This window comes from Molossus molossus, unplaced genomic scaffold, assembly GCF_014108415.1.
Source record: "Molossus molossus isolate mMolMol1 unplaced genomic scaffold, mMolMol1.p scaffold_m16_p_10, whole genome shotgun sequence".
Classification (NCBI taxonomy): Eukaryota; Metazoa; Chordata; class Mammalia; order Chiroptera; family Molossidae; genus Molossus; species Molossus molossus.
Window position 1 is genome coordinate 7,469,192 of NW_023425345.1, and position 26,602 is coordinate 7,495,793.

At 54.4% G+C, this 26,602-nt stretch overlaps 1 protein-coding gene across 2 annotated transcripts; it reads right to left on the reverse strand.

Moving 5' to 3' along the window:
* On the reverse strand, positions 1-25,652 carry MCM5 (minichromosome maintenance complex component 5). Of its 2 annotated transcripts, none has more exons than XM_036251916.1 (17): positions 25,553-25,652; positions 25,157-25,331; positions 23,270-23,396; positions 23,062-23,190; positions 20,075-20,247; positions 18,156-18,311; positions 10,492-10,658; positions 9,856-10,027; positions 8,852-8,963; positions 6,911-7,054; positions 6,497-6,562; positions 6,111-6,287; positions 5,496-5,608; positions 3,869-3,997; positions 2,740-2,882; positions 950-1,077; positions 1-112 (listed from the first exon to the last, which is right to left on the reverse strand). In XM_036251916.1, exons 2-17 carry the CDS (start codon positions 25,321-25,323, stop codon positions 11-13), a joined length of 2,205 nt encoding a protein of 734 aa, XP_036107809.1. In that variant the 5' UTR covers positions 25,324-25,331; positions 25,553-25,652; the 3' UTR covers positions 1-10. The 2 variants fall into 2 exon arrangements, with proteins under 2 accessions (XP_036107809.1, XP_036107810.1); XM_036251917.1 differs by having other exon boundaries at positions 25,573-25,648.
* Positions 25,653-26,602: the final 950 nt, after the last annotated feature.

Consider the following 26,602-nt stretch of genomic DNA (forward strand, 5'->3'; position numbering starts at 1 on the left):
GGCGGCGGGCTCACTTGAGGCGGTAGAGGACCTTGCGCTGCATGCGGTGCTGGATCTCGCCCCGCCGCAGCATGAGCTGCAGGACCTTGTGGATGGCGTGCTCTGGGTATTTCTGTGGACACAAGGCCAGGTGCAGGAGTCTACTTCCTGAGGGGACCCCAGGACACCCACCAACCCACCCACTGGGCCCTGCAGAGCCCCTGCTCACAGGAACTTTCCATCACACCCCTCCTTGACCACAGGAGTCACACTTCCTGAGCACCTACTGTGCACCAGGGGCTGTTCAGTCTTCACGAAAACAACTCGCTCCATCACTGCAACTGTGCAGATGGCGCTGGAATCCCAGCTTCACAGGGAGGAAACTGAGGCACAGAAGCCCAGTCACACAGCAAGTTAAGTGACAGAGCCGGGACTTAAATCGAGGCGGTCTGACTCTGGAACCCAAGCTCTTCACATCCCAAAGCTCTCTGAGCCCTGCTGTGCTCAGCTACAGAGCGGGCGCGGTACTACCTCCTGCGTAATGCTCTAAGGATCAGAATGAGATGATGTACGCAAAAGGGGGGACGGAGGACGGATATCAGGGCTGTTCCTGAGATTTAAAGACGGTTGCAAGTTCTCCCTAACATCTGGAAGGCCAGCAGAATTCTCTCTATGGAGGCCACCCTCCTGGCTCTGCCCGTCCTCACCCCACAAAAGCCAGGCAATGCGGGAAGGGGCAGCCGAGAAGGACTTGGCGAAGCCTGGGTGTGGTTCCACCAGAACCACAGCCACCTGTCCTCTGCCAATAACGAGACAGAAGAACAGCCCAGTCACAGGGGAGGAGCGGTGGGAGCTGGTCTGGGATGAGAACAGCTGCCCCCACAGCTTGTCCGCTGGGCCACCAGAGCTGGTGGGCAGGAACCCGGCCATGGCAGCTACAGGAGACCCGCCAGCCCCACGGAAGGCCCACCTGCTTGGTGAAGTCCTGGATGATGCTGTGCTCCGACACCTGGGAGCCAATGGCAAAGCGGCGCTTGAGCTGCTTCTCGATGCGGCTCAGCATCTCCTGGTCCTCCTGGCTGGTGAAGCCCTCCACCCCTGTGGGCGTGAGAAGGGAGACGGGGACAGGGGGCCGGATCTCAGCTGGCCCACCGTGGGAGGCTTGAAGAGGTGGAGGCCTCTATCCCAAGGAAGAGCAGCTGAGGCCAGGCCAGGGAGAAAGTCAGAGGAGGAGCAGAGTGCCAGGCAGGAGGTCTGACTGAGGAGACCACTGGACCCTGAAGTCAGGGAACAAGGCCAACGCGTGGGAGGCTGCTCCAGGCAGACGCGGCAGCAGGTACAGAGGACCAGGCAGGAACATGCCCGACTGGTAACCAGGGCCAGGTGCTGGGCCCCGCAGGCCTGGCACAGGCTGTTTTGATTCTGGTGAGAGGAGCAGCCACAGGAGGGCTCTGAGGATGGACACGAGCTGCCTTTTTGAGAAAGCTGACAACATGTGGACGCACCCAGCTGGACTGGCAGCAGAGACAAGGACCTAGAGAAGCAGACCTCAGACGCAGGGCTGGAGGGGACCCACCAGTGACCCAGGAGAAGGCTGTGCAGGGCCCCAGGCGGCTTCCATCTACTGTGGCAACCAAGGCCTGCGGAGGACGGGGTGCAGCCACCGAGAGGGACTTCATAGCTCCAAATTAAAATGAGGAGTCTGCAAGGCAGAGTCCTACACAAATCGCAATGCCCAACTCAAATTTCACTGCCCCAAATCACACCTGTCCAGGTGCTCTCAGCATCCCAGAGGACCCTCCATTAGCAACTGTGGGGTGTGACAGGAAGCCCCTCAGGGCAGAGACTTAGTCATCACCGAGGAGGGAGGGGAAGGGACCAGGCACCACCCACCACCCTCTCCCTTCCCCCTGGCTCCAGCCACCCTGGCCCTTGAACATGCCAAGCCTGCTCCCTCCTTGGGGTCTTGGCACTCAGTCTCCTCTCTGCCAGGAGCACTCTTCCCCTAGGGAGTCACATTTCCTGTCCCCCTCCTTGCTCGAGGTCACCTCCTCAGAGAGGCGCCCCTCCCTCCCCCACACCTGGCCTGCTGGGACTCTCCCCCTGCACTTTCCCTACCTGAACTTGATCGCTTGCTACTCTGCTGTCTCTCCCCACATGGAATGAGAGCCCCATGCACAAGGCAGGGACTTGGAGATCTCCTGGCTCTTAAGACTCCCAGCACCTAGAACAGTGCCTGGTAACACTAAGCACAACGAAGGACCTGTTGGTGAGAATGGGTTTACCCGAGAGCCTGGCGTGTGGTCAGTGCTCCAGAGGCTGGCCAAAGGGTGAGCCCGAAGCAGGCAGTGTGACTCTGGGCAGCAGGACCTAGGCAGGCCCAGGGGACAGAGACCTGCATTCTAGCCAAGTGGCGGCCGTGGGCACCGAGAAGACCTCTCCGAGTGTCAGTTTTCTCATCTCTGAGACGGGGAGGAGGAGTGGGCAGCCTGGCTTCCAGGGGCCAGTGATAGGTAGAATGAGGGAAAGAGCTACAGGGGTGCCGGCTACTGCTCGGAACCAGCGGCAACCCGCACCCATTCCTAATGAACTGGTGCAAGGACTGTGTTCAAGGGGCTGGGGAGAGGCCGCTTCTTCCCACCCTGGAGGAACACGGCTGGGGGGACAGAAAGGAAGCAAATGCAGAAAAGCAGCCACACCCTGGGCCCCCGCATGCACCCAGCCTGCCCAGCCCTGAGCCCTATCCCCACGCCTGCTCACCTGACAGGGTGCCCGACAAGGCGGCATCCAGCGTGGACACCTGGAAGAGCCGCAGGGCCTCCTCCACGTCCGCCTCCGTGGCGAAGGGCTGCAGCCTCATCTTGCTGAGGGCCTCGGCGATGCGCACAATGGCCTCCAGCTGCCTGTGGGGCACCGCAACACCAGTGACCTGACCCCTCTTCCCCTCTGCCCATCCTGACAGCAGGTTACCTGTCCAAGGTAGTGAGACTACACGGAGACTGCTGGATGTCCCATGACCTGTGCCCCCCCCCTCCTCAGTAAAGAAACCCCAGCTTTTATTCCAGCACATGACACTCAGGTAAAGGACATTTCCCAGCCTCTCTTGCATCCAGGTGTGTCTGTGTGACTAAGGTGTGGCCAATGAATTGTAAGTCCAAATGTTTTGTGGGGATTTCAGAAAGTGTCCTTAAAAGGTGAACCCTTCTTTTCCTTCCGCTCTCCCTGCCTGGGATGCAGAGGTGATGGCTGAAGTCCCAGCAGCCATCTTAGACTCTGAGGATAAAGGTGAGCCTGAGGAACCCAGGTTGCTGATGACTCTGAGAAACCATCACAACAACCGTGGACCACCTCCCCTGGGATATTCTCACCTAACAGGGAAATAAACTTCCAATTTGCTTGCCATTTTACTTGGGTTTTCCATTACATTCAGCCAAATTCACTAACTAACCAGTGCTGAAGGCAGGGTTCAAACCAGGCAGGCCCCAGCTCTTAATCACTGTGCTCCCCTGTGTAAACACACAAGCATGGGGCGAGTTAGGCACTGAAACTGAGGGCCAGAGAAGGAGGACCGTCTCCTGCAGCACACTGGGGGCTAGAGGCGGGGACCCAGGCCTCTAGGTTCCCAGGCCTGGACCTTCCCTCACCCTCGGGCTTCCCTGCAATGAGGGAACCAGATGGAGTTCAGGAGAAGGTTCTAAGTTTTCCTGACCTTAAACCAGGAAATACAAATAATCAGGGAGACCACAGTTTACGCTCCAAAAGGACCCCCGTGCCCAGCAGGCCTTACCACGGGCCTGTCCTGTGTGGTGAGCAATGGCCCCGGCCCCACCAGCCGGCATACCCTGCGTGTAAAGTGAGGCCCAGGTGCCAGCCCTGCCCGCCGGCTCACCGCACAGTGATGGGGATGCTAGAGCGGCGTTCGCTGTCCCTCTCGTGCTGACGGGCCCCGCTCCGCATGAGGATGTACCGGTTCTTCAACTTCTCTGCGGCCTCCGCCGACAGCCGCGGGCCACACTTCCTGCAGAAGGGTGGGGAGCAGCTGCATGAGGCCAGGAAAGAAACTTGGGGCCCCTTCCCTGACCCCAGCCCGCTTACAGTCATGTGCTTCCCCACGACAGGCTAGGTAGAGATTTAAGTAAAATCTGAGCTACGGAGGTGTCACAGAGATAACTCTGGGAGACAGAAACAGAGTTTTCTTTGTCAGAAAACAGAGGAAAGCCAGGTCCATCTGCAGCGAAGACCACCCCTCCTACTGCGGGACGTGGCTCTTGTCGTAGTGGGTTGCCTCAGCCACAGCACAGGGCCCACTGGGAGCAGGCTCACAGCAGTCCTCGACCCCAAACTTCTTGCCCCAACATATTTGAGGATGTGATGCGCAGCGATGCCCACAAGAGGCTTGGCAGTGACTGCTGCCCACGGACAGGGAGCATGTCAGACTCCCCCAGGACGGAGGGTGGACAGCAGTGATAGCTGATCAGTATCTACCCAAGTCCCAGCCCCTCCCACCCCATCGCAAGTCGACTGACAGTCTGATTTAAGGGAAGCCTTAGATCACCTCAACCAACCCTCATGCTAAGGATGAGGAGACCAAGGTGAGGAGGAGGGAGTCAGCTCCCCAAGGCCAGGAGGAGCCTGGAACCATGAGGAAGACCCAGAAATCAATCACTGGGCACTAAAGCACCCATCACCCCAGAGCAGGTGGTGAGTTAGGGACACGCCCGACTGCAGCGTTCCACCTCCCATGGAAGGGGCACTCAGACTCCTCCACCAGCATTTAGGGACAAAGGAGGTGTGCATCAAGAACCTTGGCACAATGGCTGCAAGCACAGCCTCTGGAGCCAGGTACCTGGGTTCAAATCCTGGCTCCACTACATCCTACCTATGACCCTAGACAAGTAACTTAACCTTTCTTTGTCTCAGTTTCCCTATCTATAAAATGTAGTCAGGATACACCAATTTCATAGGTTTGGGAGGAGCTAAATTTCACTTGTCCATAAAATACTGAAAACATTGCCTAGCACAGAGCAATGACCCTATGTATGACCACTACCACTGACAATCTATAAGAATAACAATTAGAAGTTGCAACTGCCACTTCCTGAGCGTGTACTCGGAGCAGGGCTATGCAAGCACTTACTCATCATCTGGGCAATCCTTACAGAACCCCGGAAACACCAACCCAGGAAAGGCAAGGCTCAGAGGTCCAATGACTTGCCCAAGGTCACCCAGTGGGGGCAGGCACTACCCAGAGCCTGTGTCACAACGACCACACTGCCTTGCCTCCCTGAATGCCAGTCGGTGGGGGAGTCTTTGAGCCCATTTCAATCCTACATCCTCATTTTGAAGATGGGGAAATTGAGGCTGACAGCCACTGAGTGACCTGCGTAGGTCAGAAAGAAGAGGAGCAGATTCAGCAGCATCATCTCAGGCGTCTTCTGGAGGAGCAGGCCAGGGAACAGGGTTTCCTCCCCAGGGGAGCTGGCAGCCCAGCCCACGGGGCAGCACCCAGGACTCACGTGCGGCAGTAGGCGATGAACTTCTTCAGCTTGGTCAGGTCGATCTCGCCCTCCACAGCCTGGGTCTGAGTCAGTGCGCTCACATGCAGAGTGATGACGTGTTTGGCCAGCATCTAAGGGACAGAGGGCACTCTGGGTCAGCCAGCAGGCCCTCCTGAGCCAGGGTCCCAACAGAGGTTGAGCAGGCAGGGAAGGAGCTTATAAGGCTACAGCCAATGGAAAAGGGGAGGCCCCTCTTTCCCTAGGGCTGGAGCTGCTCGGAGTGGCCAGCAGAGGGAGCAGCTCCAGAGAACAAGCCTCCCCCCAGGAGAGAGCAGAACCACTAAGTTCCTTTTAGAAGTTTATGGACCAGAACTGGGTGGGGTTCAATCACTTGCACCCAAATGTCAACTCCCCATTTCATATGCAAGGGACTGAGGCCCAGGGGGAGTGATTCGCCTCCAATTACACGGCTTGTTGCTCACAGAAGAACTCTGCACCCTAGTTCAGTGCTCTCTGCAGTCCCCAACTGCCGCCTCCTTGGCTACCCACTGTGGGCCAAGCCCCGGGTTAGCCCTCCCCAGAACTGTGGGCCTGGCTGGAGCAAAGCCCGTGCACCGCGTGGCCCCGACTCACCACATCCCTCTCCTCGTTGTGCTCGTCCTTGACAATGAAGATCATGTCGAAGCGAGACAAGATGGTGGGCATGAAGTCGATGTTGTCCTCCCCCTTCGTTTCATCCCAGCGGCCGAACACCGAGTTGGCAGCAGCCAGGACGGAACAGCGGGAGTTGAGAGTGGTGGTGATGCCGGCCTGGGAGGGGAGAGTGAGGGGCAGCAGGTGACAGATCAGAGATGAGGACCCCACCCGCTCTCATGCCTGAACCAACACACATGTTCTTGGCAGGCTACTGCCAGCAGAGGCCTGGGCAGAAGGGCTCGGCCCAGCGCTCAGAGCACCCTGGGCACGGCCAGGCCAGGCTGGACCTCAGCTGAGTGGACTTGCCAGGGAGGACCAGTCACCTTGGCGATAGAGATGGTCTGCTGCTCCATGGCCTCATGGATGGCCACGCGGTCGTCTTCTCGCATCTGCACGGGAGAGAGGCATCCGTCAGACCCAGCAGGGGGGGCAGAGCAGTTCCAGCAGGGAACTCCAGCACGACCACCTCCAGGTCCCAGCTTAATGCCAAGCCAGTGGCAGGACCTGGGTCACCTCTCATCCTGGTGACAAGTGTATGGGCTTGGCTCTCCTCTCCCCACTCCAGATGCAAAAACAGGCTGGGAGAGGTCAGCTACTTCCCCGTTACCCTCCAGTGACAGGCAGGGGACTGAATACAAGTCTCCAGGTCAGAGGTGGTTTCTGCTCTCCAGGCACAGAAGGCCACAACCCCTGCCCCGAGTCCACTAGGTGCCACCACCTCACTCTGTCAGCCTCACCTTGTCAAACTCATCGATACAGACGACCCCGCCATCAGCCAGGACCATGGCTCCGCCCTCCATGATGAAGTTCCGGGAAGAGGGGTCCCTCATCACTGAGGCCGTCAGGCCTGCAGCGCTGCTGCCTTTCCCAGATGTGTACACCTAAGGGAGGGTCATGGGAGGGGGTGTCAGGCCCAGCGCAGCTCCATGCTCTAACCCCACCAGTCAAGGGGCCGAGAGCAGTGGCTCACCCGAGATCACACATCCCAGCTGGCTACAGAGCACAGAACAGAACTCCGGGAGCTGTCCCAGCCCGTCTGGTCTGGAGCTTCAGCCCACTGGATGGCTCACCCCCATCATGCTCCTGAGTCCTGCTGCAGCCCTGAGCCTCAGCGGAAGCCCACTAAGCCCACGAAGCAGGTCTCAAGGGTCTGGCTCAGAGCACAGAGCCCAGAGGACAGGAGTGGCACACTTCCGGGTGGCCTCGGAGCCGGCACAGATGTCTGACTCCCAAGAAAAAGCGTCCCCACCCCAAACCCCATGTCATCTTTGTAACAGACCTGCAGGCCACATGCTGCTATTGACCTTGAGGTGGGCTTAGGTGTAAAACACACAGATTTCAAACTCACTGCTAAAGGAGTGTAAGTACCTCCTTAGTATTTGTTTACATTACACTACATGTTGAAATATTTTAAATGTATTGGCTTAAACAAACTATTATTAGGATTAATTTCATTTGTTTCTCTTTGGTCCTCATCCAGGTATATGTTTATAGATTTTAGAGAGAGGGGCAGAGGGAGGAGAGAGAGAGATGAAGAAGAGAGACAGAGACAGACATTAAAGTGAGAAAGAAACAGCGACTGGTTGCCTCCTGTACACTCCCCAATCGGGGATCAAACCCACAGCCTAGGTATGCGGCCCTGACAGGAACTGAACCTGCAACCCTTTGGTGTACAGGACGATGCTCCAACCAAGCCACCCAGCCAGGGCTCTTTCACTCTTTTTTTTTTGCTAATCCTCTTTCCACTGATTTTTAGAGAATGGAAGGGAGGGAGGGAGACAGGGAGAAACATGGATGTGAGAGAGACACATCGACTGGTTGCCTCCCACACGATCACAACCAGGGCTGGGGATCGAACCTACAACTAGGTACGTATGTGCCCTTGACTAGGAATTGAACATACAACCCTCCGATCCAGGGGCTGATACTAACTGCTGAGCCAAACCAGCCAGGGCCTCTCCTGTCTCAGTGTGGCTACGAGAACACCTAGCCTCATCACGCGGCTCACACTGCAGTGCGGGGCACTTCTGTCCGGCGCTGCACAGCCCTTGTCACACTTCCTGTCCATCCAGAGACCACACCGCACCCCTGTACCCGCCCTCCCACTGAACACGGCAGGGATCCGCGCCCCACTGCAATCCCAAACACGTTCAGCTGCAGAGGTCCCAGCCCACCAGACGCTCGCGTTCACGCTCCTGGGCTAGCACTTACTAGCAAGACACTTAGCTATCCTGTACCAGTTTCCCAGCCACAGGATGGGGTCACAGGACCTCCTGCAGACTTGAGGTGCACATTAAATGAGTAAATCCACATAAAGCACCTCAAGCAATGCCTAGCCCCTGACTGTAGCCATGACTACTATCAGTGGCATGATTCAGTAGGCACATAAACTGAGGCTCAGGGAGCTTAGATGACTTACTCAAGGTCCACAGTCTATGACTGGCCAGGCTGACACCCCATCCTGCCTCTCATCCGGTGCTCTGCTCATCACCCCAAAATTACACCCACCTGCTGATTTCCCTCCTCTCCTGAGCCACCTGACCACAGGGGAATGAGGAAGAGACTGTGAGGAATGACAGGTGACCCTGCCTGCCAAGAGGATCCCGGGACCTGGGGGCCCTGCCCTGCAGCCTCCTCCCTGCGGGGCAGCCACGAGAGCAGCTCATCCTGGCACTCACCCCAATGGGAGAACACTTCTCCACAAACTTCAGCAGCTGGGACTTGGCCGTCCCTGGGTCCCCCAGCATCAGCAGGTTGATGTCTCCTCGGCGAGTGAGTCCATCGGGGAGCCTAGGGAGGACATGCAGGTGGCAAGGCAAGGACCCACCGAGGACTGGGACTCAGGCCGGTCACAATGGCAGGTTGGCAATCAGTCCCCCAACCTATCATGAACCTCAGAGCAAGCAGGGAGGCAGAGGCTCTGGGCTGAGACCACGTTCATAGACCCACGTCCCCTAGCCTCACTGGTGGTTACTTGCCTCCCAGGGAGGGGAGGGTCATAGGAACCTGATACTTAGGGCTGGGCTGGGGCACACACCACACAGTGTGAGCATCTGATAACCATCCCTGGTAGCAGGAAAGGAGAACGGGAGTCACCAGTGGACTATGCGTGGTAGTGCAATGGGAACCGTGGGGGCAGGCTCCTGGCTCTACACGTGCCTATGAGCAAGTCCCCTTAGGTCTCTAAGCCTCAGTATCCTCATCTATAAAATGGACAAGATCATAGCTTTCCCACGGGGTTATGGTGACGGCTGACTGGGTTTCAGACACATAAAAACTCAGAAAAAGGCCTGGCGCACAGTAAAAATTCAGTGTGTGGTAGCTGCTAGTAATACTACTTTCTAGACCTCTATTATTTGACAGTTTCAAAGGACATGTGATGCCCTAGGCATGTTAGGTTTTCACCTGTCGTATCCATGTGGAAACGAGGGTTCTGAGAGGTAGTGTCTCTCGTCCAAAGTCATACAGTAAATTAGCAGCAATCAAGGGTTATTAGAGAAATCAAGGGTTAGCCCTTAGCCAGCAGACAAGGAGCCTGGGAGCTGGGATGTGTGCCTGTAAGTAGCAGGCAGAGCTGAGAGTTCTGAGAGATGAAAAGCATTCATGTCCTGACCATCCAGCAGCTGCCCTCCAGTGGGTCAAGTCACCGTCCCCTCCAGACCTGGGTGGCCTGGACTCCCACCTTTTCCGGGAACCACCAAAGAGTAGGCAGGCGATAGCCTTCTTCATATCCGTGCCCCCAAAGATGGAGGGGGCAATGCTCCTGGAGATGACCTCGTAGACGTTGGGGAGGGCAGCCAGACGCCGGAACTCCTCCTCCTCCTGCGGGGTCACGGCTCCAGCAAAGCTGCGGCCTGGGTGGGTGGGGGAGGGAGGGTGCATGAGAGCTGTGTGAGGGAGAACCAGCTCCACCCCACTGCCCAGGCCTGGTCCCTACTCAGGGTGTCTCGGAGGGGAGGGTCCCAGATTCAGGGCAACACAAATGTCAGCACAAAGACAGAGTCCCCTGTTCCGCCCCACAGGAGTGGGCCCCCCTGTTCCAGGGTCCAGTGAGTAAGGGGAAGAGTAGGGGGGAGTCAGAGGCCCCTGCAGACTCCTGGGGAGTCATCCATCTTGCTGAGGGGTGGCGTGCTTCTCCGCCAAGGATGACGTGGTTTCTGGTTGTGAAGCACCGCTCACCCTGACGGCCGTGTGGAACAGTGTGGGGGTGAGGCCAGGGAGGAGGCCCACCAGTGATTCAGGAGAGGCAGTGTGGGCTCAGCCCAGGGCACCGCAGAGCCTCTTGGCAGGGCCAGGCCAGGGCCCAAAGCCAACTCACCAGAGCCGTCTGTGTCCACCTGGATGCCCAGGACACGGATGTAGGAGCTCCGGATGCCCACGCCCACCCTGTCTCGGCCCTTGGTGGAGGTCAGGCCAAACTTCTTAATGGAGTAGATGCCCATAATGGTGACCCTGTTCCCGGGGACGACCTTGTCGCACAGGTACCTGAGAGGACGATGGGGAGGAGGGGAGAAGCAGGTGAGAGCCTGGTGGAGACAGCTCCCCACGCAGTCCAACTCAGCACTTCTCCCAGAGGCCCGGGAGCCGAGAGGCACCAGGCGCTCCGTCCCCACACGCCTAGAAAACAGGTCGCCCACAAATGAACACACAGGACCACATCAAACTATAAAGCTTCTGCACAGCAAAAGATACAATCACCAAAATAAAAAGGCAACCCACTGTATGGCAGAAAATCATTGCCAATGATATATCAGATAAGGGGTTAATTTCCGGTATATACAGAGTGCTCATACAACTCAACAAAAGAAAGACAAAGAACCCAATTAAAAAATGGGCAGAGGAGCTGAATAGACACCTCTCCAAACAGGACATACAAATGGTCAAGAAACATATGAAGAAATGCTCAACGTTACTAATCATCAGAGAGATGCAAATTAAAACAACAGTGAAGTATCACCTCACACCTGTCAGAATGGCCACCATCAACAAATCATCAAACAATAAGTGTTGGCGAGGGTGTGGAGAAAAGGGGACTCTAGTACACTGCTGGTGGGAATGCAGACTGGTGCAGCCACTATGGAAAACAATATGGTGCTACCTCAAAAAATTAAAAATTGAACTTCCATTTGACCCAGTGATCCCGCTTCTAGGAATATACCCTAAGAAGCCTGAAACACCAATCAGAAAGAATATATGTACCCTCATGTTCATAGCAGCACTATTTACAATCGCTAAGATCTGGAAACAGCCCAAGTGTCCATCAGTAGACAAATGGATAAAAAAAGCAGTGGTACATGTACACAATGGAGTACTATGCAGCAGTAAGAAAGAAAGATCTCTTATACTTTGAGACGAGATGGAGGAACCTGGAAAGTATTATCCTAAGTGAAAGAAGCCAAGCAGAAAAAGACAAATACCACATGATCTCACTTATATACGGAATATAATGAACATAACCGTCTGAGGAATACAGTAGACCCAGAAACACGGAAGTAGGGCACAGACTGACATCCCTCAGAAGAGGGGGTGGGGGTGGGAAGAGATAAACCACAGATCTTATATGCATGTATGCATGACCAATGGACATGGACAACTAAGCCGGGGACGGGGTAGGGGGGATGCCAATGGGGTAAAAAAGGAGAAACATCTATAACAAAAAGAAACAAAAACAGGTCGCCCCCCTCATCACAGCCCACCCCACGCTTGGACGACTCAGCTGCCTGGAGGACGATGCTGACAGTCCTTGGTCAGGGTGGTGGCCGCCCTCCCACTGCCCTCACAAGCTTTGTCATGCTGCCTGGGTCCAAGGGGAGGCTCAGAGCTAGCCCAACCTCAGAAGCCCCATCTAAGTGTATGACTGTCTACCCAGCATGCTGTACACCTGAAACTAGTAACAATACTGGGCGGCTCTGGTGACGGAGTTGGGAGATGGGGCGGGACTGAGCACAAAGGACAAAGAAAGAACTCATGGACATAACAACAGTGTGGTGATGGCAGGGGGAAGGGAGGGGTGGAGGCAGGAGAGGGTATGGGGGGGGGGGAATGCACAGTGATGTAAAATAAAGAAAAAATAGCCCTGGCCGGTTTGGCTCAGCGGTTAGAGGGTTGGCCTGCGGTCTACAGAGACCCGGGTTCGGTTCCCGCTAAGGGCATGTACTTCGGCTGCAGTTTGTCCCCGGCCCTGGTCAGGTCGTGCGGGTGGCGGCCACTCGATGTGTCCCTTTCACATCGATGTTTCTCTCTCTCTCTCTCTTCCTCTCTCTCCCTCCCACTCTATCTGAACAAAATATCGAAAAATGTCCTCGGGTGAGGATAAAAATTAAAAAAAAAAAAAAAAAGAAAGAAAGAAAAAATAGTAATAATATTAAATGTAAACTGTAATTAAAAAAATAAAAGTAAAAAAAATTAGCCCTGGCCGGTTTGGCTCAGTGGTTAGGGCATCGGCCTGCAGTCCAGAGAGACCCGGGTTTGGTTCCCACTAGGGGCGTGTACCTCGGTTGCAGTTTGTCCCCAGCCCTGGTTGGGTCGTGCGGGTGGCAGCCACTCGATGTGTCCCTTTCACGTCAATGTTTCTCTCTTCCTCTCTCTCCCTCCCATTCTATCTGAACAAAAACTGGAAAAATGTCCTCGGGTGAGGATTAAAAAAAAAAAAATTAGAAGCAGCCCCATCGCCCGCCATCTATCCGCGCTCAGCCTCAGGGCAGGGCTCCCCTCTGCTGTCTCGGGAAAGCCTTCCTCATGCCCCCAGCCCCTGCAAGGGCTGCTCCCCACTTCTGCCTCTTCTTGGCTCCGTGAGTTTGGCCAAGTCATTTTGCCTGTGGACTTTCAGTTCTTCTTTTGCAATGTAAGATGTTGAAACAAGGAAGTCTCCGAGTCGCCCCAGGCAGTCAGTGTGGCGTGGAGGAAACGCTGGGACATGCATCTGCACACTGCCAACCAGAAGCTGTGTGGCCTCCAAGTCACTGCAACTCGGACTTCCGGTCAAGATGGCGGTGTAGGTAAACATGGTATCGCCTCCTCCCACAACCACACCAAAGGTACCAACTAGACTACAACACAACCATCATTCACAACCACCTGAAATCAAGCTGAATGGAAGTCCCACAACTACAAAATTAAAGCAGAGGCCATATCGAGACTGGCGCAAACGGGCTGGTCCCACATCCACATGTGGTGGATAGAAATCAGGACACACCAGCTGTGAAGGCTTCCAGCTCAGGTTCCAGTGCCAGGAGAATCCCCATCACTTTCGGCTATAAAACCAGCGGGAACTGAGGCTGAGGGAGGCTGAGGCTGCTGGAGCCTCAGGCAGTTCCTCTAAAAGGGCCCATGCGCGGACTTACTTGGACCTGCTCCCTCTGAGCTCCAGCATGGGGGAAGCAGCTTGAAAGGAAGCAGAGACATATGGGGAAGAACTGAGCTGTTTGGCATTGGGGCGAGAGCTGGAGAGGCAGCTTTCTCCTGGACAGACATGCTGTCAGAGGCCTTTGTTCCTTTGGTGGGTCCTTCCCCCACAGGGCAGCAGCCGGCGCCATATCTGAGACTCCAGCAACCTGGCTCAAACTGTTGGCCCCGCCCTGGTGATGCCCTGAGGCCCTGCCCCACCCAACTTTCAGGCCCACCCAAACTATTTCCAGTGGCTTTAAATGGCTTGTTTCGAATCCTGCTTCAGATTTTCCTAAAATCTCTCAAACAAGCAGCATCTGGTCTCAGCAAGCCCCATACCTCTCGTTAAGTGGCCCCAGGTCTGGCACTAGAAGCAGCCAGCCTTGGCTCACAACTTGGCTTTCCCTGGGCACCTCCAAGCCCAGCACAAGAAGCAGCCATCTGTAGATCACTTTGTAGCTTATGCCTGGTGGCCCGGATAAAACACAGGCAGAGGCTAACCTGGCCCCAGAGCCAGCACACCCAGTGGACAGCTTCAGAACATGGCGAAACACCGCCAACCAACCACCTCCACAAGTGACACACCCAAGGAGTGAACTCAGTGGGTACCAGAGCCCTGCTGAAGTAAGTCTTGCTCTGTGTGGTGGCCCCTGCACAGCTGATCATCCAAGGTAGTCAGTGGTCGGTGAATAGTGGGCACAGCCAGTCTTTGCAGCTGATCAACCTGAGTAAAACCCTCCCATTGATGTGCCAACAGCAATTAAGACTCAATTACAACATAAGGGTGTAAAGTCCACACAAGGGGTGCACCTTGAGGGCCCAGCTGGGAGACCAGGGAGGCTGTGCCACTGGACCCTACAGGACACCTACTACAATAGGCCACCCTAGCCCTGGCCGGTTTGGCTCAGCAGTTAGAGCGTTGGCCCATAGACCAATGAGTCGCGGGTTTGATTCCGGTCAAGAGCATGTACCTCGGTTGTGGTTTGTCCCCGACCCTGACTGGGGTTGTGCAGAAGGCAACCACTCAATGTATCACTCTCACATTGATGTTTCTCTCTCTCTTCCTCTCTCTCCCTTCCACTCTATCTGAACAAAAATGAAGAAATATCCTCGGGTAAGGATTAAAAAGAAAAAAAATACAATAGGCCATCCTAGAAAACCCAGGAGACATAGCAACTCTACCTGATACATAGAAACAAACACAGGGAGCCAGCCAAAATGAGAAGACAAAGAACTATGTCCCAAATGAAAGAACAAAACAAAACTCCAGAAAAAGCACTAAATGAAATGGAGATAAGCAATCTAACAGATGCAGAGTTCAAAATACTGCTTATAAGGATGCTCAATGAACTTAGTGAAAACGTCAATGGGCCCTGGCTGGTTTGGCTCAGCAGTTGGAGCATTGGCCTGTGGTCCAGAGAGACCCAGGTTTGGTTTCCTCTAAGAGCACATACCTCAGTTGCAGTTTGTCCCTGGCCCTGGTTGGTCGTGTGGGTGGCAGTCACTCGATGTGTACTTTTCACGTCAATGTTTCTTTCTCTCTGTCTCTCTCTCTCTCTCTCCCTCTCTTTCCCTCCCACTCCATCTGAACAAAAAATGGAAAAATGTCCCCGGGTGAGGATTAAAAAAAAAAAGTCAATGAATTTAGTGAGAGCCTGAAGAGCACTAAAAAAGGACCAGTCAGAAATGAAGGATGCACAGTCAGAAATGAAGGAGGCACTAACTGAAATAAAGAATAATTTACACAGATTCAATAGTAGAGTAGGTAAAGCCAAGAAGCAAATCATCAATTTGGAATATAAGGAAGCAAAACACACACACATCAGGACAGCAAAAAAATGAGGACAGTGTAAAGAGCCTCTGGGACAACTTCAAGTTGTACCAACATTCACATCATGGGGGTGCCAGAAGGAGAAGAGAGAGAACAAGAAACTGAAAACCTATTTGAAACAATGATGACAGAAAACTTCCCTAACTTGGTGAAGGAAACAGACATACAAGTCCAGGAAGCACAGAGTCCCAAACAAATTGAACCCCAAGAGACCCACACCAAGACACATTTTCATCAAAATGCAAAAGGTTCAAGACAAAGGGAGAATCTTAAAAGCAGCAAAAGAAAAGCAGTTAGTTACCTACAAGGGAGCCCCCATAAGACTGTCAGCTGATTTCTCAAAAGAAACTTTGCAGGCCAGGAGGGAGTGGCAAGAAATATTCAGAGTGATGAAAAGCAAGAACCTACAATCAGGATTACTCTGTCCTGCAAAGCTATCATTTAGAATCAGTGGACATATAAAGAGTTTCCCAGACAAGAAAAAGCTGAAGGAGTTCATCACCACCAAACCAGTATTATATGAAATGTTGAAGGGTCTTCTTGAAGAAAAAGATAAAAAATGTGAACAAACAAAATGGCAATAAATACATATCTATTGACAATTGAATCTACAAACAAAATGAACAAGCAGAACAGAAACATTCTCATAGAAACAAAGAACATTTTGTTGGTTGCGAGATGGGAGGGGTGTTGGGGGAATGGGTGAAAAGGTAAAGGAATTAAGAAGTACAAATTGGTTGTTAGACTGACAAACCTCAAAGGGAAGGGAGGTGGGGGTGGGGGGTTGGAAAGAAATAAATCAAAGAACTTATATGCATAACCAATGGACACAGACAACAGTGTGGGGAAAGGCGGGAGGGGGGGGGCAGAAGCCAGGAAGAGGGGGGTCAATGGGGAAAAAGGAGGAACATCTGTAATACATTCAATAAAGATAAACTTAAAAAAATAAAAAATATATATATCCAAATGGCCCTTGGCAGAAAAAAGGTTCCCCGCCCCTGTACAATAACAGTTGTGACTCTAAGGTAACATGTGTGAAATACACATCACATAATAAACAATAAAAATGATAGGGGAAAGGGCATGTAATAAGAATAGAGCCACAGCTGTTTAATGATTATTCACCTTACTAACTAGAGAGAACAGGTTCTCTTACAGACTCTGGGAAACTGAAGGATGACACAGAGCCATATAACGATTAAGATGCCTCAGAGCCTGGATGGGTCCATTCCTCAGAAAAGAAACATATTTTGAGAACAGACCAAGGACAGGACATGCTTTGACTTGGTGCTGTGCCTGGACCCTGATTCTCTCTGGGAGTTTGCCTCAGGAACAATGACCATTCTCTGGTCCCAGGAACAGGCTGAGCTGTTTGTAACATCATAGAAGGTTAGCCACCTTATTGGACTTTGAACTCCTGAAGGCTGGACTGCAGACCCTCCCCTCCCCTTCTCCCTGTTACACTTGCAGCTGCACATACTTTTCTTCTCCCTCACCCATAGATAATCAGCCGACTGGCAAGAGGGGAGTCAGAGAACCTCCAGGACCTATTGCTCTCCCCTTACTGCTGGCAATATTGGAATAAATGCTCATATATGGCTCAAAAAAAAAAAACAAAAAAAACAAGAACAAAGTCACTGCAACTCTCTGAGCCAGGGGGATTGTAACACTTGATCTGACTACCTTGACTGCTGTGGGATCACAGCCTATGAAGGAGTGTCACTGTCACTGTTAATGTTCTGTGAGAGGATTCTAGGACTCCTCTCTTCCTATATCCCACTTAAGCTTTGTGAATCACAGACTGCTTAGACAACATTACGAGTACTCAGTCTGTATAAGAAACTGCTCACCATTTGACATGCATTTTCCAGTTTACATCACACAGCAGCCCAACGAGATTAAGGACTGTCACGAATGATCCCCATTTTACTGATAAAAAAACTAAGACTCAGCAAGTTCATGCAAGTTGCTTGAGTCTAACTTCCACACATTCTACTGTCACTGAAGAAGCTAATGAGCCCTGGCCAGTGTGGCTCAGTTGGTTGGGCATTGTACCATGCACTGAAAGTTTGCCAGTTCGATTCCTGGTCAGGGCACATGCCCAGGTTGCAGGCTCGATCCCTGGTCATCGATGTTTTGCTTCCTCTCTCTCCCTTCCTGTCTCTAAAAATCAATTTAAAAATCTTTAAAAAAAAAAAAAAAAAGCTAATAAAACCTATAGGTCTGCTCCCCAGCAAAACGTACACATAGAACCTGTGCGATGCCAGGGTGTGCAGACTCGGATAAGAACTCTAGTCACCATCTCTGAGCCTTCTGCCCATGTTACTGTGAGGGGTCCAGGTCCCAGCTCAGCACCCTCTCCCTCTTTCCAATCGCTCAACAAAATCTAAGGAAAAGTCTTAACAGCAAGGCGGGGGCAGGGCAGGGGAGGGTGTCAGGCTGGGATAAGTTGCTGGTTATCTAGCTATGCCACCTGGAGCCCCCAGTTCTAAGAGGGCTGGAGAGATTCTTCCAGGAAGAACACAGGCTCAAAGCTCCTCCACACCCTCAGTCAGTCTGCAAAATGGGGGCTGACATGCCCCTGCAGATGGGAAGACGAGAGGAAACCATGGGAAGTACCAGGCACAGAGCAAGTGTCCCCTAACCAGACGTCCTCCCCTCCCCCACCACCATGCTGGATGGTCCACAGCCAGCACTAGCTCAGGTGCATGGCCAGGGACTCCCGAACTCGCAGCTGCCCAGCCCGCCCACCTCCGCCACCTCACCTGTCACAGTAGAGCTGCATGTGTCTGGGCATCTCACCATGAGGCACCGCGTCAGGCAGCTCCTGCAGCTTCAGCGTCTGGAAGTCCACGCACTTGCACTTGTCGGGTATGATAAAATACGGGTCGAGGGGGCACCTGGGGCGCCCAGCCTGATCCCTATACGGGGGAAGAAGAACAGTCACCAGAGCTACCCTGAGAACCAGAGCCCAGGGAGCCCATTCCAGGAGTCAGCAACGAGGTGTGGCCAAGCTAATCAAGGGTCTCCAAAACAAGCTGGGAAAGGCTCTAAAAGGGTGGCTCTGTGGGGGCCACGCACTTGATTAGGAGTAGGGAGACCTGCAGGGAGGCAGACAAGTCACACTCCCAGCCCCTCATAGGGTCTCAGTGTCCCCACAGAGAGGGGCCAGACTGCCAATGACCTTACTAAATCCCCCTCAAATCCCAGGATCCCCGAGGGTCTGGGCACCTGGAGACCATTCTCAGGGTCCAGGCCTCTATATCCCCCTAGGCAGTAAAATCGGTATTTAATTACTATAGCAACACTGTAGCAAAACACCTACTATGTGCTGTTCTAGGTGCCAGGGACACAGCGGTGAACAGAGTCCCTGCTCTATGGAGCTCGGGTTCTAGTCAGGGGAGACAGGAAAACCAACCAGCGAGCAACTACGTCCCAGAGTGACAGGCAGGAGAGAGGAAGGACGGCCACCAAGAGGAAGAGGGTGGTCAGGGCGGCACCTCGGTGAGGTGGCGGCTGAGCGAAAAGATGAAGGAAGAGGTGAGGCCCCGGACTGTGGCGGTGGAGGCAAGGGCATGCTGGGCCGAGGAAACAGCGAGTTCAGAGGCCCTGCGACAGGGCGCGCTCAGGGAATTCCCGGAACGAAGGGAGGCAGGAAGGCTGGGCCCAGGGGGAAGGGGAGGTCGGGCGGAGCCGGACACAGACTGAGGAGGGCTGTGCAGGACACACTGGCCTTGACTTCAGGTAAGACGGAAACTGAATCACCTGCAATGTAAGGGTCACCTGGCTGTTGGCCGAAGAGACTGGGGGACGAGGGTGAACACAGGGGTATCAGGGTGGAGGTTTCTGCAAGGTTCCAGGCAAAACATGACAACAGCATGGAGCACATGCCAAAGGCGGTGGGAATGGTCTGATTCTCTACATACAAACTTAAAGGCAGAGCCAAAAGGACTTCATTACGAGACCAAGGACTTGGGCCTGAACACCTGAAACAATGGTATTTCCTTTGGGGGGGCCACCCATTTGACACCCTTGCAGGGGGAGTTCTGGCAGGCAGTTGAACTTGAGTCTGAAGTTCAGTGGAAATACCCTTGAGTGTCCTCGGCACACGGACCATAGTTAGTGTCCAAGACCACCTAGGGAGTGAGTGCAGGGAACAGAAAGTGTGGCCGAGCCCTGCCTGGGGCTCGGTAACAGGTCAGAAGCTGAGGGCAACCAGCTAGGAGGCCAAGGGGACGGGGTAGAGCCTTTAGATCAGAGGTCAGCAATCATTTTCTGCAAGGGGCCAGACAGACAGTAAGTATTTTCAGTTTTCTGGGCCAAAAGGCCACACATTATGCCTCTGCGGTATGAGTGAGGTCACAGGCACAGAGAATGGGTAGCTGTGTTCCTGAAGCCTCCGGACCCGGCCCAGCAAGCCAGTTTGCTTCAGAAGTCTCCAGACAGACTCCTCTGAACTGCTTTTCTCCCCTCCCGACCGGGCTCCACACACAGGCTGTCCAGGCATCCTGGTAGGGGCAGAACTCACCAATGCAGAGGGACACCGAGGTCAGAGCTCCGAGCCTCAGGGCGTGAGCTCTGTGCCTCTCCTCTGAGCATCCCCTGCCCCAGGCCCTCCCTGCTCATCCTTCACACCTCCACTCAGGTCACCTCCTCAGTCAGAGACCGCTCAAGGCCCACTCACGTGTTGCACTTCCTGGGCAGGGCGTAGCCCTCCAGGCCAGGGCGCATGGCGATGTTGGTGAGGGTGTTACGGCAGCTCCGGCACTGGATGGAGATGCGGGTGGCCTTGGCGCGGACCCCAGACGCTGAGATGATGATGCCGGGGATCTTCACCAGGTGTGACATCATGTCTGACTGCAACAAAGCCATTGGAGGACGGTTGGCTGAAGGGAGCCAAGTACACCTGAGACTATGCACGACAATCCTTTTTTAATGCACACCGAAGTATCTGTAACTTACTTTAAAAATACTTGAGCAAAAAAAGAGAAAGGGAAGGGGCGGGGACAGAAAGCAAGTAAGGCAAAATGTTAACAACCATTAAATCTAGGTGAAGGTACATGGGATTCATTCCACTATTCTGCCTTCTTGTGTGTAATATTTTACAATAAAAAGCCTAAAACAAGAAAGGTTTCTTTCATTATCCTTTTTTCCCATTCCCAGTTTTTCCAGGACAGACAGGCAAGCTACAGGTTTGTGCAGATGTCCTTCCCCCCCAAAGCCTGGAGACGGGGAGGGGAGAAACAGAGAGGAGGCCAGCCCCCTCTGGTAACAGGCCAGAGCCACAAGCGCCTGCCATGGCCCAGGGGGACACTGGAACTGTTGAAACAACCACAGGGCATGTGTTTTGGGAAACGATCTACAAAGGGCTGGGGTTGCCTTAGCCTGGCCTCTACGGCACCCGGCAAGTGGCCTTTCTATAGTAGGCTCCTCATGTTATAGGAAACCCATCACCCAAAGCAGGCCATTCCGTGTCTTCCAATGAGTCTCAGAACAGGACACTTGTTCCTAGATGGAGCTGAGGCTACCCTCTCTGAAGAAACAGCTGCTCCACGGAGCAAGTCTAATGTCACTTCCACAGACTGGCAGAACGTGAAACCTAGTTTGGTTCCAAATGTGGTCCTGAAGCCCCGCCCTGCTGCTGGGAATAGAGATGAAGCCAACACGCTCCGCAGCCTCCAGAGACCACAAACTAGCTTCTGGAGCAGACCTGCCATCGTGCTAGCCAAGGAAGGCTTCATGGGGACCCCAACAGAGCTGCCGGACTGCAGGGATTTGAGCAAAGACCAGAGCACGGCCTTGTGGGTGCAGTGCAGGACGGGGAGGGGACATCAGCCGATGGGTGACATGTGGACACCAGTGCAGAGTTCACTAAGCACAGGCACATACTTCATTTCATCTGATTCTCACAACCTCCTTATAACAGAACAACTACGGTCAGGACCACTTCTTGCTCACTGCTCTCCTGGCTTCCACTCCTTCCGCGCGGCAGCCAGAGAAGGACCTGTTATAAATTCTCCTTCCGCATGGCTGCCAGAGGGACCTTTTAAGAACGCAATCACTGCCCTGGCCAGTTTGCTCAGCGGTTAGTGTCAGCCTGTGGTCCAGACAGACCTGGGTTTGGTTCCCTCTAAGGGCATGTACTTCGGTTGCAGTTTGTCCCCAGCCCTGGTTGGGGTCGTGCGGGTGGCAGCCACTCGAGGTGTCCCTTTCATGTCGATGTTTCTCTCTCTCTCTCCCTCCAGCTCTGTCTGAATAAAAAATGGAAAAATGTCCTCGGGTGAGGATAAAAAAAAAAAAGAACGCAATCACCTTGGCCAGTGTGGCTCCGTGGGTAGTGTTGGCCCATGTACCAAAGGGTCTCAGGTTCAATTCCCAGTCAAGGGCACATCCTGGGTTGCAAGTTCGATCTCCAGCCCCCATCAGGGTGCATGCATGTGAGAGACAACCAATCGATGTGTAAATGTATCTCTCTCACATCGATGTTCCTTTCTCTCTCTCTCCCCCCTCCCCTTCCCTCTCTCCCTTCCACTCTCTCTAAAAATCAATGTTAAAAATAGCCTCGGATGAGGATTAACAACAACAAAAAACAAAAATAAACAAGTAAATAAAAATGCAATCAGCCTGTTCTACGTAACCCTCCGCTGGTTTCCTCCTGTGACTCAAAATCCAACCCCCTTTCTGCAGATGGAAAGGCCTGGCCATCTGGCCTCTCCGCCCCTTCCTCCCTTCCCTTCCCCCAGCCTCACCCCCTGGGGTTTGGCTGACTGGCTCCTTCCTGTTCTTGGAAACACACCATCCCCACCTCAGGCCTTTGTGCCTGCTTCTCCTTGAGCCTTCTCCTTCAGGCTGTGACATCACTCAGACTCGCTCCCACAGCAGGTCCTCAGAGGCCTGCTCCCACCCCCACCCACCACCCTCAGCCCGTCATGCTGCCCGATTTCTTTTCTTCTTGACTCATATCCCAGACCTGAACATCTCAGTGCTCCCCGCCTGTTTCTCTCTAGGAGGTCCATGGGAAAGAGGTCCAGTCTGCCTGCAGTGAGGTCTAGCCTAGCGCCTGGGGCACAGCAGGCACTCAGTAAGGATCGGCCGAATAAGAGACCAGTGACTGGATCAAAGACAGGTTCTGCCAACCTCTTCTGCTTCCTCGTCACTCTTTAGCCACAATGGCTGGCTTTCAACATGGCCTTGACCAGCCGTGCCCTCCTCCCCTCTAGGCTTTGCACTAGCCGCACACCCCACCCCGGCCGAAGGCTCTCTCCCAGCTGTCGGCGTGCTGCTCCGTCTCTTCCTCAGATCTCCAGCCGGATGTCACCGCCTCAAAGAAGCCTTCTTCATCTTTTCCAGAGAGGCCCCCCACATATTCTCATCACCCTCTTAATTTCTTCCACTGCACTTACAATCACCGGAAATTACTGTGGGTGATGTTTACTAGTTCACTCAGTCTCACCGGATGGATAAGCTGAGGACGGGCTTGTCCTTTAGCTCGCCGTCGTTTCTCCAGGACCTAACACAATGCTTTGCCCGCAGGAGGAGCTTAGTTAACATTTGCCCAAGGAGTTAATTCGGCTCAGGACCACACAGCTGGCACCCAGGTCCTGCCATCGAAGCCCCTCGGCACCATGAGGCAGCCACTGCCACCCTCCACTGGCCTCTAAGCAAACCCACCTTTAGGCTACGAATGCTGGATGCGCTGGCGTCCGACTTGAGCATGACCTGGATGTCCTGGAGGACTTCCTCCCCAGTGGGCCGGGGCCGGGTCACCTCATCAGCCACCTCCTTGGCAGCTTCCTCCAGCTGCAGAAGGAAGGAAAGAGGCTGTCAGGGCCTGGAGCAGGGCCAGCCCTGGAGGATGCAGGGTCAGGGTCCCACTCACCAGCTGCAAATGCTCAGTAGGCTGCTTGTACAAGAAGTCAGCCAGGTCCTCATCAAAGCTGGCCAGGTCCTCCATCTCCACCTCGATCCAGTACTCCCCCAGGTTGTAGTGCCGCTTGAGTTCATCCCTGGAGTGGGCAGGTGGCAGGGTGAAGGTGGGGAAGGGTGCAGAGAAGAGGAAACCAACGTTAGCTGAGGGGCGCTGCACCCTGAACGTGGCCTCACCATCGCCAACACTGCTCCACCACCTCTCTTCCCGGACACACATCGAGTTCCCGGCGGTTCCACTACTGAACCCTGCAGGGGCTCCCCACTGCCGGCAGAGGCATCTCCAAAGGAAGTTCCGTGGAAGGATGTTTCAGCACTCAAAGACAGGGTTCTGCACACAGGTCAGTTTGGGAGACTCCCTGCAAACCTGTTCTTTCATTTCAGGACTTCTTGGAGCCTTTAACTCTCTCAGGAAACTAACAAGGCACACACCTGAGAACTTAGGAGACAGAAGACAGCAGACACCATGTCTGTCTTGTCAATCGCAAAACACTCTTTACAGAGCATCTCATGGGACTATTGTCCCAAAAACACATTTGAGGACCACAGACCTACACAGAGCCTGCGCCCCAGCCTCATCTCAGGCCTCATCCCTTTCTACCTTATGCCCGGGAGCCATGTAAAACAGCCAGCCTGGCCCAGAGAGCCCCTTGTCCTAACAGGCCACGCCACACCTCTGCCCATGTAGCTGCTCTGTGGAATGCTTCCAACACAACTCTTCTGGCAGCTCAAGGGTCACCTTGAACTTGGGCTCCTCTGGAAGCCTCCCTAACTCCTCTTTTACATTCCTCCTCTGAGGTGATTCTCACTTTATAATTATTTATCGGTCTCTATGCCTCGCTCCCACTGACTTCTTGAGGGCAAGCAGTATGAACCTTTCCATGTCTGTATCTCAGTGTCTAGCACAGTGCCAGGCACATAGGTGGTCACTGTCAGCTGGTGCATGAACAAATGGAGGCAGGACTGGCTGTGCCCATTTTACTGATGAAGAAACTGAGGACCAGAGAGACTGTCGCTTGGAAGTCACTCTGCCAGAGCTTGGACCTGCAAACTCATGTTCTCTGCATCTCTTCGATGACTTGGTATGACATCACAGGTTGTACAATGACCAGGAGCAAGGACCTTGCCCAGCTCATTCAGTGGTGTAGCCCAGAGCCTGGAACAGTGCCTGGCGTGCAGCAGGTGTGCAGTCAATAGAGGTTACGAGACCAGAATGAATGAATGAGTGAAGTAAATCATAACTCCCCGGCCCTGGCCGGTTTGGCTCAGCGCTTAGAGCTGGTTAGAGCGTCAGCCCGCAGACCAGAGTCTCAGGTTCCACTCTGGTCAGCAGGTACCTCGGCTGTGGCTAGTCCTGGCCCTGGTCGGGGTCATGCAGGAGGCAACCAATTGATGTGTCCCCCTTCCCCTCCCCCTCTCCTACTCTATCTGAAAATAAATGGAAAAATATCCTCGGGTGAGGATTTAAAAAGAAAAATCGTAACTCCCATCTTCACCTATTGCACCTAAAGCCTGAGTTTCTAAGGCACCGGACGCTTCCTGGAAGGACAGCAAGAAGACAAGAACAAGATCCGGGAAAAGCCCAGGTGACTCTAGCTGGGTTGCTGGTGGCGCACGCAACAGGAGACTCACTCAAAAGTTACTTCGGGTATGAAACGTCCAAAACTAGATCCCACCGGGTGGGGGGTCTGATGAAGCCCCGCTGGGACCCAAGTCCTTGGAACGGGACAGGCTGCTGCACCTCTCCGCGTTTCCCGAAGGCTGGGGTGCAGACGGGTGCCCAGCTCGAGCAGAGGGGTCTGTGGGTGCGGCCCCCCTCCTGCCCCGCTGCAGCCCGCACCTGTATTTGAAGGTGAAGCCGGTGCGGTCGGTGCCCACCCGGTACTGCCGCAGGAACTCCTTGAAGCGCCTCTGCAGCTGCGATTTGCGGGCCTTGCCCTCATCGGCCGCGGTGTCCCCCCCGAAGCTGTCGCTGTAGAATATGCCGGGGTCGTCGAAGCCCGACATGACTGCACCTGGGGCGGCGACAAAGGGCTCAGCAGCCTGGGGGCAGCGCGGCCCCCCACGTCTGGGGCCTCGGCTCTGAATGCGGGACCGCGCTGCCCGGCTCCCTCTCCGGAGGGGGGGTACCCTGGGTTCCCCTCTCGGGTCCCGGCCCCAGGAAACCCCTGCCCCCTCCTGCGCCCCCAGAGGCAGACGCCTGCCGACCCCGCGGGGCTGGCTGCCGAGTCCCCACCTCGGTCGCACCGGCCTCACCGCTCCCTTCCTGCACCCCGCGGACCCGGAGAGACTAGCACGCCGCAGCTCCGCCGCCAACTTTCGCGGGAAAAACGAGACGCCGCGTTCGGGCTCCGCGGCCAGCAATTGGACCGCTCTGCGCCCTCTAGCCCCGCCTCCCGGACCGGCAGCCCAAGAGGATTGGCTTCGGGGTTCATGACGTCAGGCTTCTGGTCTTATTCCGGGCTCCATTTTGTCTGCCCGGCAATTTGGCGCGAAATTTCTGACGGCGGAAGGGAGGGGAGGGGCGGGCCGGGCGCAAAGATGGCGGAGGGGGCGGGCCGAGGGGGCGGGCCGAGGGGGCGGGCCGAGGGGGCGGGCCGAGGGGGCGGGCCGAGGGGGCGGGCCGAGGGGGCGGGCCGAGGGGGCGGGCCGAGGGGGCGGGCCGAGGGGCGGGCCGAGGGCCGGCGGAGCCGTGCTGAGCGCTCTGTTGTGCACGTTTCTCAAAAGCCTCGTGAGAAAGTGTCCGCTCTCAGGGCCACGGGGTGAACGAGCCAGGGTCGAGAGGTACAGGCCCCTGGGAAGTGCGCACTCGGGTGCGAACCCACCGCCCCCTAGGGGTGGAGGAGCCACCTGCACACCTGCTCCGTAGTTCTCCTGACACCCCCTTGAGAAGGCGGGAGTCCTCAGACAGGTCACCTCTGGTCTCCTGATGCATCTGGGACCAAAGTCGCCCCAAACTTGGAATCGACGTTTTCATAGGCCTCGGTGGTGATGTGTTTTTTGTTTTTATTTTTTATTGAAGAGTTTAAATTATTTGGACATGCGTAAAATTTGGGGAAATTCATGGTCAGATTCCCAACCTCGCTTGAAAAATAAGAAGATCTGGCAAAAACGCTGCATAATCCCCCTTTTTCATTCCCATCCCCCAACACGAACTAGAAAGAACTTTTTATTCTCTTAGCCACATTCACACACACATATGTATGGGGAGCGTTTAAAATGTGGATTTTTACAATATATAAAGAGTACATTAAATGGATCTGAAACGGGCTTTTCTCCTTGATAC

Coding starts and splice junctions, on each gene's coding strand:
- MCM5 (XM_036251916.1), bottom strand. CDS start 25,323: ATGTCGGGCTTCGACGACCCCGGCATATTCTACAGCGACAGCTTCGGG. Junction 6,563..6,910: donor GTATCGATGAGTTTGACAAG/GTGAGGCTGACA, acceptor TCTCCCGTGCAG/ATGCGAGAAGACGACCGCGT. Junction 1,078..2,739: donor CTTGTCGGGCACCCTGTCAG/GTGAGCAGGCGT, acceptor TCACGCCCACAG/GGGTGGAGGGCTTCACCAGC.